At 36.4% G+C, this 12836-nt stretch overlaps 1 protein-coding gene across 1 annotated transcript; it reads left to right on the top strand.

Annotated features, from left to right (window-relative positions):
- Positions 1-2535: 2535 nt before the first annotated feature.
- On the top strand, positions 2536-11017 carry LOC100377258 (calcium-activated chloride channel regulator 1-like). Its single transcript, XM_002731380.4, has 11 exons — positions 2536-2703; positions 2926-3217; positions 4112-4386; positions 6907-7155; positions 7252-7476; positions 7582-7881; positions 7981-8217; positions 8302-8578; positions 8673-8840; positions 8931-9161; positions 10360-11017. The coding sequence occupies exons 1-11, from the start codon at positions 2536-2538 to the stop codon at positions 10857-10859; spliced, it is 2922 nt and encodes a 973-aa protein (XP_002731426.2). The 3' UTR covers positions 10860-11017.
- Positions 11018-12836: the final 1819 nt, after the last annotated feature.

Below are 12836 nucleotides of genomic sequence, written 5' to 3'. Positions count from 1 at the left end.
CAGCCTATGTCACCAGACTAGGTTTTGAGATATTGCATAATATCTCTGCCATAGGAACCTGTGGTAAAAGCATTATAATAGTTCCAAAATGGCGACTTTATAATGCTTTTTATGCCACTAATACAACCATCAATTTCTCCAACTTCCTCCCAACTTTTTTTAAGTCAGTATCCTCATATTGCCTTGGAGTACAATTTAGTGCGAAATGATTAATTTCTGGGTACATGTTAATTTATGAGTAGGCTTCTACCTTAATACATAGAGGGGATTGTAAAACCGCAGATTAAATACGTCCATTGTCTTGAATATATTAATTTCCTCAACATCAACATCTAGTAATTTGGGAAAGTCAGCAAATGCTACATGTATATCCTACTTTCCTCCCAGCTTCTAATATAAATAGCGTCTTAGTTAATTATTTCTAATTTAGCTTTTTAGATTTGAATCTAAACTTTATGAATTTAGAAATAGATTTAGATATTTCTAATTTAGTTTTCTAAATTTGAATCTAAAATTATAACTTATTATAAATATAGCTAAAATTATAAATATAGCTATTACACAACCCTGTACTTTAATGGCCCGACCTCAGTGACGTCATTATACTTTATACATTTCTACAAGTCCCTGATAGTCACGGCTGATATAATTAATAGCATATGATGTCATCGTTAGAAATGCTCTACCGAAATAATAAATGAGTATGTTGTTTCGTATTATATCAACGACATCCCCGGGTGGTCCCTTTCCGAATCCCTTTGTGAGATCGTGCATTCAGTCAATCACGCATGAATTAGCCAACAGGATACAGGTTAACCATTTATACGAACTTGACTACACAGTTGGTCTAAAACTAAATTACAGGTATGACAGCAGTCAACTTCGTACACACTCACTTGGGTGATATCTAATTCTATAGATCAAAGCATGGAAGGTACTAGTACCTTCCATGGTCAAAGTAACCTTATTTATAACGTGATCTTAATCCTGAAAGTAAAGATCTTAATCCCACGCCATGGCAATGATTGGGTGAAAAATCTATTAAACTACCAATAACGTAATATCTATTAAAATGGATTGTAATTACTGAAAGTGTGCTTCTTAGCCATAGGAATCAATGTTAAAGTGAGGTGAATACACCAGTGATCAACATGTTGAAATGCGTATAACTTTGGACTAACATAACAATACTTAAGGTAGCGAGACTATCATTTGTGTTGAAAGTTACGATTTTCATATTTATTTAATAATTGATGAAATGCACTATAAACTTCCATATAATAAAGTAAACATAAAATAGAATAACATGTAAGGTGGTTAAAATGTAGATTTTCTGAAGGGAAGCAAGGCAGCCTCAGTAGTGTTTCAAAGCTTAATTCAAGACAATGCAATGTTTATTCGCCACCATTCGTTATGTTGATATTTGCATCCCTTCGATTGAGTAACGCGTCGTAGAATGCAGACACGGGCATGGAAAACACACTTTTGAAAAGCTTGAAGTGTGGCGATTCCAAAAATATATACTTTCCTCGGTCTTTTGGTAGCTATTTAGTCACAATTAGAAGATGAAAACAAGTATACAAATAATAGTCACGCTACCTTCATCAAGTAACCGTAATATAATAGACAGTACTTTTCTAGCACCTATAAAGTAATAATGAATCAAAACAAGTCTATTCTAAGCATTCAACCGATACAAACAAGTGCAAACTAAAACATGCCTGAATAGTCAGCGATAAATGGCGCTCATTTGTGCAAATAGTTGTATTACAATAGGTAATAAATAATAAATAATGATATTAAGATAATAAATTATGATACATATCTATCAACCAGCGTTGTCAACCCACGCCAAGACAGTCATTTTTAGCTTCCGTGTCTGCAAAGCACACAAGGTAATGAGTTTGTTTAGTGTCTGTGTTTCTGTCTGTGCATAGTGTAAGCAAAATCTCAAAAACTAAATTTAAAGCGGGGGAGTCGTCGCCTGCGCATGCATCAGATGGCCATAGCATGTCATTGTTTAAAAACATGCGTCTACCCATGAGCCTTTGCGTTTTTAGCTTGTGTTGTTATCGTCGCTTGGGACTCAATTCCCGCGCGTGCGCAGGTGACGACTCCTCCGCTTTAATACATATCATAGGTATCTTTGGATAATGCGCAGGCATGACTAGTTTTAGCGCCATGTCCATGTATGTTAAGTAGTAACTTGCATCTTAATTATCTTATTTCATGTGTAAGCAAAATCTCAAAAAACTTATAAGATTTTGATCAAATTTGGTACATAGGTACCCTGTGCAAACATGGTTAGTATTGGAACCATTACCATGCACCTTAAGTAGATAATTTGCATACTGTCTCATTTTAGCCTGGGTAAGCTAAAGCATTGCCCGTTCGTATTCACACAGGAGCTTTGCAGAGTTTAACTTTGATATACGGTCATCGCAATTACAATAGACCCATAGGTCAAAGTTCAAGCCATAAATAGGATGAGACATATTAAATGAGACACCACTTCTGTCAACATCTCATACCACAATGGCACGTTTGATACTCGTCCTGTTATGTTTAGCTGTGAACGCGTTGTACATCGTACACGGATCTGAACGTAATCCAATTTATCTGGTAGACAATAAGTATACACCCATACATATTGCCATACATAGCGATGTGGAGGAAAATGCAGCCATGATTGACGATATTGAGGTACATTTATAATTCATTTCATCATCTTACATTATTTCCTTGTGAAATATTTGTTGTTTAAAGAACAACATTTTTGCAACGGAACCCAATTTGTCCTGACGATTAAATAATTTAGAACGAACAGATTTTATAAAAATAAGAGGCACATATTGTTTATTTGTATGCTGTAAGACTTTCTGATACTGATTCAAAACGAAAGTTGATGTTTAATTTTATTTAAAGGACTTATTCACTGAAGCCTCTGCATATCTCTATGAAGCTACACGTCACCGTGCTCACTTTAAAGACATAACTATTGTAATTCCACATACATGGAAATACAATCCTCATGTAAGAGCGACAACTGAGTCCTATGATACAGCCAACATTATTATTGACGATCCGAACCCCATATATGGTCATAATCCGTATGTATCTCAGCATTCACCTTGTGGGCAGCCTGGCGAATATATGCACTTGACACCTAATTGGATTACAGGTTCAGACACTGTTATAGCAAACTGGGGACCACAAGGTAAGCACCAATCTAACGTGGTTTGTGTCAGTGTTTTTTCACTGTTTATTTTCCAGCCGTTGAGTCGTCCCACTGCAAATTGGATAGCGCCACGCCCGGGGAGGGGTGGGGGGTGGGTGCTGTAACGCAATTTATCCATAGTTATCATCAAATATTTCAGCAGAAAAGTCGACGCGCCCGAATAAATATGAGCAGACTACTCCTTTTCTACGCTACTAACATACGTAGACTGACTAGGGAACTCATCCAAACCTCCAAACATTTTATCTCCAAGCGTTTCATTCGTTTTCATCATAGCGAGTAATATTGTCAATGTCAAAAACAGCTCGAATTGGTGTTGAACACATAAAGTATGTGTTGGCATTAGAGACATCCGGGCATTGGTTTGGATATTTATGATTTATCACCACGGGAATACAGAGCGACAATACAACGCTTAGAAACGCTGCAACCCGACATTCCAACCCAGGTTACGCTAATTAAAAATATATTATTCGTTATGTGACCAGGTGCAGCAGTCAACACGTCGCTATAATACTGAACAAAATGTATATGTCCAAAAAATAACTACCAGACTGAAATTTTTTTTAATTTTAATTAAATTCTTAATTTTCGTTACAAGTAACTGTACTCGAACACTTGTATGCACGACTGATAGTTGATGCACTATAGTATCTGGTCATGACGGGTTAGTTGCCGTATTTTAGTGACGTGGGAGAGCGTCGTTTCTTTATATTTTTTTGCGCAGCAACTTTTCATTTGAAACTAAATTTCAAACTCAATAATGGGTTGACCTGATTTAATAAGCATAGTAATTGCCTGGCGGTGTCTACAGCAACTTTGGATCAAGGTTGACCGAAAAAGTACATATTATTGATTTGTTTTTGTGTATAGGTAAGGTAATAGTTCACGAATGGGGACATTTGCAATGGGGCTTGTTTGATGAGTACCCTACCGAAGATTACAATCACTTCTATCTTCACGATGGCAAGGCGGAACCCACAAGATGCTCAGAGACTATCACAGGTGATACATGGGATTCACAACATAGGATATGTGATCTTGACACCACGGATTTAAGGTCCTTGGACAAAAGAGAATGTAGATTCTACCCACATGAGGACAATACTGGAACAGGCTCCTACTTATACGTTACCTATGTTGATTCTGTGAGTTTGTTTATTAAATTATATTCCCAAGACATGCATTCATTGATGACAGGGTATATTTGAATATGACAATAACGCCATTGTAAATTAATAAATAAGTAAAACATAATACAACAAATAAGACAGTAGGTTGATTGGCGATCCGTTATAAGGGTAGTGATTATAGTGGTTATAAGGGTAATCCTAGCTGATCGCCAATAATCAGTTGAATCATCCATGTGAGTCCATCAGACATACTTCATAGTAACGTTGGTGTTCCACCTATTTAACCTTATTTGATACTAGCTGCGACATAGCTATGACGGAATAGCGTATCCATGTCAAGTACGTAAAATATGTACTATTTTATCAGTACTATGTTAGTGTTTTGTTATTTATCGCTATGACTACCATTTCACAATGCTACCGCTAGACTAATTTTGTTACATATTCCAAAGTAACATGAAATGCATTTGAATATGACTTTACTACCACTGAACACTACATTGATTACGCACTGTTTGCAGCTGTACTGTTATCAGGGGGAAATTCTTCTCTCTGAGGTCCTCCACACGTGTCAGGGGGGAATATCGTCTCGTCTTGCCTCTCTATCGCGTCACCTTGAGGCACGGGATCGGGAAAGTCACTTAAAACCTTTCAGTCAAATAGACGCACACAACAAAATACGTTTCAATTCTCGTCTGTAGTCGGTCAGTCGAGTACTCTATAAGACACACCCTGGGGAAAAGTCCCCAAGACTATCGCAAGGCTGGCCCAAGACTCTCCCAAGACTGCGCCTCTCGTGGTGTCCTCGCCATACCAACTAAAAACAACTTTATTCACTTTCAAAACTCTAACCAATTACAAAGCAGTTAAAAGACTCTAAGGCGTAACCTTCAATCATAAAGCCAATCACACTAAGTATTGGACACGTCATATCTTTTGATTAATCGTTCACTATATTAGTAACTGCGAATACCAACTGTCAGAAATAGTAGTCCGGATAGCGACGGTTATCTCGTAATTAGTTCCAAATCACTGAACCAAGTTCCGCCCAGAACCTCGCATGGGACTAAACGATGACAGATATAACACAGCCATTCGCTAGTAATCAGCTGAATAAGTCGATCAACAGATACACGCAAACAAATTCACCATACTGTTTTGAATGATAGTTAGATAATAAATATTACATTGATAGTTTATATTATATTCACTGACCCTCGAAATCTATATATCATCGAATAGGTTTATTCTCAAGAAAATTATATAAATACAAAAAATTACAATAAAATATTAGTAAAAATAATAGTGTTTAGCAACGTTAACAACGTTTCCTACTTTCAGTGAAAGTCATTATATATATACAATCTCTGCCAATCATTGTTTGCACAGGTCAATACACTCTGATATGATGCACATGTTTATAAGTATTTAAACACTTAAATAACTGCAAACTGACAGCAGTAAAATTGAATTGAAATGGGCAACTGAAATTTACATTTGATTTGTAATTCCATCCATAACGATGCAATACTATGGCAGACTAGGCGATCACTAAGTTATCGTAATCTAATATAAAGTTGTCATTAGGCTATGTGAAATAAAGTGAATGAATGGTGATGTCTATGTTTTCAATCATTCCGAAACGATGCAGTGAAAGGTAGGAAGCCATAGTTGCCACCAGTCAGTGGGTGTAACATTCACAATAATATTTATTTCCAATTCTTTTCCGGATAATTTAGCGGGGCTGTTGACTCCAGTCGATACTAACAGTAATGAAGCATTTGTTGTTCTCAATCTGCCATCTCGCATATTGGAAGTCACTCTTGACTTCGCTGTAAAATTACAAATGGTGATTTAAGCAAAAATTTAAAGCACTGTAGCCACTGTCACAACAAGGTCAAAACTATGTGAAATTATAGATAAGAACAATAAATAACATACACATACAATATGGTTGCTTTTTTAGCGTTCGTTCCATACACAAACCAACCATGTTCGTTTGTCAGCAAAATAAAATCACCAAATAATTACAGTATTACAATACAGTCAACCAATGACATGGATGGCATATATAGGAATAGCCAATATATATCAATTGTATGATAATCTGCGAAACGCGTATCATTTTTCAAACTTGAAGGTATTATGATTTTTTAATGTGAACGTAGAGGGCAGCTAAAGAATTGTACCCAATTATCTTACCTCGTAGTGTCCATTTATATCAAACTGGAGCCGCTTGTTCAAAAAGTTGGAATAATCAACTTCGACATAATACTGTAGTTACAATGTATTAACATTGTCTAAAAGGCATTTACAATCACTCTAAGACAAGCCATCTGCTTCACAATGAAACAACGTTATCACCTATTTGATTCATTCTCTCACTGTGTTCATGCATCATGGTAATATAGACATTCATTAACTTATGTAAATTTCACAAATTAATTAAATTATCTACCAAATGCTGTCAATTGTCAAAATGCATGTATATTGTATGTACTCTTTTATTACTTTCATATTGGGTTGCTTTTCAAGGTGACAGATTTCTGTCACAGTGAAGAAGATGGTGACTCTAAATCAAGACATAACTCGTTTGCACCAAACAAACACAATGCTCAATGTGTATGGAAGAGCGCATGGGATGTAATGCTTACGACGCCGGATTTTACTAATAATGCAAACCCACCAAAAGATGGCTTAGACACGAGTCCAATATTCAGTATTGTGAAAGAAACTCCATTTCGGACAGTGTTGGTTATGGATCTTTCTGGCAGCATGGATTCAGTAAGTGCATCATTTATTTTCATTTTATTTAGAGGTTACTTCTGTTCACAGTAACAGTTTATGTAACCGATGTGATTAATGTATTCTTTATTTTAGTATAACCGCGTTGATCTTCAGCTACAAGCAGCCACAAGATACATTGGAAACACACTCCCTAATGACACTTGGGTTGGCATTGTCAGATTTGACACAGATGCACTCGTAGTCGCAGACCTCACCAAATTGGACAGTGAAGAAACCAGAATGGATCTGATTTCGAAACTTCCAAGTAACACAGGTGGCTCAACCTGTATTGGATGTGGATTAGAGCTTGGCATAGAGGTATGTGCTATATATTTCATGTACAGTATATGAACGAACTACTTTTCAATTTGTAATAAAACATTGAACATATTACTTGAATCATAGTATTGTACCGCATTCTAGGTCCTAGAGAATAGTCCATTTGGTGATGCAGGTGGTGGAGTCATATTCCTTACCACTGATGGCGAAGAGAACAGTTCACCATACATTGAAGATGTACTGCCAGAGTTACTGGTGAAGGAGGTGAGAGTTGATTGTTTGGCATTTGGTGATGACGCAGACGAGACACTACAGAACCTTGCTGAAGAAACGGGTGGACGATTTGCGTGGTATTCCGAACTTGTGACTTCAACGGCATTGCACGATTCTTTCACTGCATCGGTGACCGAACGAATGAAGTCAGACACGGAGACAATTGTAGAGGTCAGTATGACAACAAACTGTACTTCCAGCAGCCGTCGATCAGGAAGCATGGATCATCATGTGCATGTGAATCAAAATTATCTTTATTTATATTCACAGTTGGTTAGTGATAAGATCGTTGTTGATGCTAAACTTACTAAGACTGGTTATATTGATCTCGACACTACTATTGGCCGGGACACGAATTTCTTCTTTTTTTGGGACCTTTCAAGTACAAGCGAGATTGTTGTACAGGTGATTCGCCCAGATGGCAGTGTGATAGATCACACGGATGCCCAGTACCACACTAACGCTGCCAAACGTTCAGTAGTAATCAGAATTGACGGTATAGCAGAGGTATGTGCTTAAATTCAACAATAAAAAAACAATATTAATGATTGAACCTGATTCTGAATAATTCATATCTTACCTGTGTTACAGTCTGGCACATGGACATATGATATCTATAATCCAGATTACAATGCTCAGACAGTGGAAGTACATATCGACTCAAGATCTGCTGACCCTTCTACAGAACCAATGAGATTGAGCACTTTTCCGAGTTCCAGTTTTGTAGACCAGTCACCACCAATGGTTATCATCTATGCACATCTGAGACAAGGCCATACACCGATTATGCAGGCAAAAGTAATAGCCACCGTGGAGAGACCAAGTCCCCATTCTCCTGTAGATTTACAGTTATCTGACAATGGATCTGGTAGGGATCTTTTAGTATCACACCTTGCATTATGTGCATTCGTACCTCAAAGCTAATTATTATAATTATTTAATATAATGTTGTTTTTATACAGGTGCTGATATAACCAAGGACGATGGTACTTACAGTGCGTATTTTGTAGATTTTGTTGAGTCTTCATGCACCACGTGTTATTACAGCATTCAGGTCGCTGCAGATGATAATGGAGGAGCTGCTGTGTTCAGTCTAACCATTAAAGGAGGAGCAATGCCAAGGAATTATTGTGAGTCATTGTTTATTCAAAGACTGTGTTGTGTAACGTATAAACGGTTTGAGTTAAACAATCTTGAATATACATTTTCGTGTCTGTTAGATCAAATTCCAGAAGAAGAACCAACATCCATTGGTGATTTTATTAGAGTTGCATCTGGTGGAGGAATTAAGGTGGACGACAGTGTGACTTATATTGATTGGAGTGATCCCAGTGACGACCCATTCCCTCCCGCACGAATAATGGATATACGTGTTAGTGGTACATCCTATGAAAACCAGACTGTTACACTTGAATGGACGGCTACAGGTGATGACCTTGACCAAGGGACAGGTATGTAATGACTTATGGGAATGTCGATCTTCGTTGGTTTCTTCATACTGAATTTAGGAAGGGCGTCGATTAACACAATCAGCCGAGACAGGACAAACATTGACCGTAATTCATGGGGATCATGTTCGTAATTTGTGGGCCGAAATCCCAAATAATTAAACAAGTATTATTATTATAATACATGATATTTTATTTTACATCGCAAAACTACAACAGAGCTATGAGTTGATCGCGGTGAAACAGCCGCATTGAAGACGATGCAACTTCAACTAGCCATTTCTTACCTTGAAATAAAAAAAAATAAAAATTCGAAGAGCATCGGGGAAAATATTAATAATCATTCTTATCAATCGCTTGCTTTATTTATTCGAATCCATGAAATTCACGAGTTTTTTTTTTTTACATTTGTTGTCAACTTCCGCGCTAAAAAGATTGAAAATATGGGTATGGTTCTTTTGCGAGGTCGTGTTGATAATACGGACAAATATAGTTCTGTGACCCAGGTCGTGCTCCGATCAGGTGACTCTCAGCCAAACAATGATGTTGTAACAAAGCACATTTGACGCTAATTGAAGGGTTGTCGTACCATCCAATCTCTGGCGTCGATTCACATAGTGTTTTTTGTGCTGTGATAGGCTTCAAAATTATTCACTGAAAAACATCGATATATTTTGACAAACGGATGGAATTTGACCTCAGTTCAAAAAGAAAATACTAGGCTGAGATACATTAGAGACTACGCGAATCAGTTTTCTCTGCAAGTTGTGAAATAAAGTAAACCAGAGTAGGGTCGATGATTTTCAGCCCTGAGGGACTTCTATGCGAATCCTGAGTTTCGAATTGTTCATCGACTGGCCACCAAATATTTATAGTATAACTAAATTTGAGACGTGTTTTTTAAGCCCAATAAATTATTCATACAAGCTCAAGCTCTGTTCGATTTTTTCAGGGCATGTGGCCGTTTTTAATCGAAAATATTGTTTGTGAGAACTATGCTAGCGTTTTAAAACACTAATTTGAGCAACGTTATTTCGCAATTTCGATCTTCCGTAAATCTGGGACGATGTATCAAGGTCTAAAGTAACCATTAGTAATCATTTTTTGAAAAATCAAGAAAAAAGTTAAAATTTCCCTTCTCGCTACCTTAATCATTTTATTTAGTTATCAGTATTAGGTTTATTTAAATTAATTTTCACAGGTTCTTTGTATGACCTGAGATATGAAACAAACTTTGCAAAGCTAGTGAATGATTTTGATAACAGTGCACGGCTGTTTGATGATGATCTCACTGAGGGCACATTATCAGATCCAAAAGCAAGTGGTATGAAGGAAATGGTGACAGCTATACTACCATATCGTGGAGCAAACATCACCTATTACTTCTCCGTCCGAGCTATTGACGATGTTGGCAATGTAGGACATATATCAAATGTAGCCCAAACTACTATAATAATACAAGCTGTACCCACTCCTGCTGCTATTACATCTACAGTCCCAGAAGAAGAGATATCTGATAACTCCCATAAAATTGTAGCTGTAGCACTCATTATTTTAATCGTGTTTGTATTCTTATGCATGATAGTTTGTCTGTGTATGTGTTGTAAGATGTCAAAGCTTTCAACAAAGGTTCATGATATAAACATCAATTGCAATAAAGCTGATGCCAGGAATGCCAGGAAATTTGGAAATATGGTGTAATAAACATGAACGTTTATCGGTTCTATTTCAGTGAACAATGATAATATATAATTTGTGGGTGCTACTCATTTCTCTTGAATTATAAGTAACACACTTCTAATTGTCAATGATAGAGTTTATGCTATTCATTAATAATAAAGTTCTTCAACATATATGTATGTCTGAAAATAGCTGTTTATTCACACATCTGGTAAACTCATACAGTATGACGTGTTATAATTTGTTGGATTTGTTAAGCTATATAAATATAATATTTACGAGGTCACTATATAATTGTTTTACATGCTTTACAATATCATTTTAATAAACACTTGTATACCTCCTGAAATATGTATGGAGCGCCATAACTGTCTTATGTGATGTTCTATCTTTATGTTATGTAGACCTTTTTTTATGTTATGCAGTCCTATCTTTATGTTATGCAGTCCTATCTTTATGTTATACAGTCCTAACTTTATGTTATGCAGTCCTATCTTTATGTTATGCAGTCCCATGTTTATGTTATGCAGTCCCATGTTTATGTTATGCAGTCCTATCTTTATGTTATGCAGTCATATCTTTATGTTATACAGTCATATCTTTATGTTATGCAGTCCTAACTTTATGTTATGCAGTCCTATCTTTATGTTATGCAGTCCCATGTTTGTTATGCAGTCCTATCTTTATGTTATGCAGTCCCATCTTTATGTTATGCAGTCCTATCTATGTTATGCAGTCCTATCTCTATGATATGCAGTCCTATCTTTATGTTATGCAGTCCTATCTTTATGTTATGCAGTCCTATCTTTATGTTATGCAGTCCTATCTTTATGTTATGTAGTCCTATCGTTATGTTATGTAGTCCTATCTTTATGTTATGCAGTCCCATCTTCATGTTATGCAGTCCCGTATTTATGTTATGCAGTTATGTAGTCTCGTATTCATGTCATGTAGTCTCGTATTTATGTCACGTAGTCTCGTATTTATGTTATGCAGTTTCAGCTGTCTATAATACCATGAACAAGCAAACAAGTCATTCGCCGCCAAGTCATGATGCTTCATAAAGCACCCACCCCTCTAAAAGTAACTTACTGACCCAACACCGTTCTGTGCACATATTCACAGGTATTCTATATTAAAACATATTCGCATGTATAGCATTACAATAGAAAAAAATGTATAATGAAGCAAAGAATTATGGGTATTCTCTACTTAACTGTACAACAACTTCAAAATCGCCTTCCATCGACATATGAACATTTCTGCTTACATTGTTTTTAATTGGATATGAAACCGGCGCGTTTTCTCGTTTTGTTACATCTGTATTTTCATTCAGTGTTTGCATTCAGATTCATAATGCTAATATTACATGTAATAACGTAAATAATTGAGTTTTGACGTTTTCCTCATAAAGGTGTGATGGCTGTCCCATTTCTGGACACCAACACTAATAGTGGCTGTTGTACTTAACAAATGAACTCAGCACTAAACACAAAGGAAAGTTTATTGGCTTAAAGTAAGATTTAGATTATGTTATAATCAAAATCACCATGGGAAGATTTCTAAGCAGAAATGTTCATATGGACCATTCATTGACAAGTATTTCAATGCATTATTTGAGTGTATATGAAGACTGGATTTAAGTTTTCTGTCAGTATTTAAAATGAGAATTGTGTTTATGTTTGAGCACAACGCCACGACTGGAAGACAAAATTTCCATCTTTATACGTTTCACAGTAGTGCACATGTTCAACACGGGTAAAGTAATATGCGCATTATCATATGACGGATCAACTGTGATGGTGTCATATTGTTTTAAATGCGGTGATATTTTGACTCGTGTTGACCTCGATGTTAATTTTTGATTCGGGGTCTTTTTATGGGTCGAAACAGTACTAGACGTTATTCCGTATTATCGTGGACGTTTGGTTTAATTAAGTTGTGAGTCTGCGCACTAGACACAAACAAGTGTTGTAAACACGGAAGTTACTCTCATTT

The sequence above is a fragment of the Saccoglossus kowalevskii genome, chromosome 8 (assembly GCF_978046115.1).
Source record: "Saccoglossus kowalevskii chromosome 8, keSacKowa6.1, whole genome shotgun sequence".
Classification (NCBI taxonomy): domain Eukaryota; kingdom Metazoa; phylum Hemichordata; class Enteropneusta; family Harrimaniidae; genus Saccoglossus; species Saccoglossus kowalevskii.
This window is presented reverse-complemented; position numbering and strand designations above follow the sequence as displayed.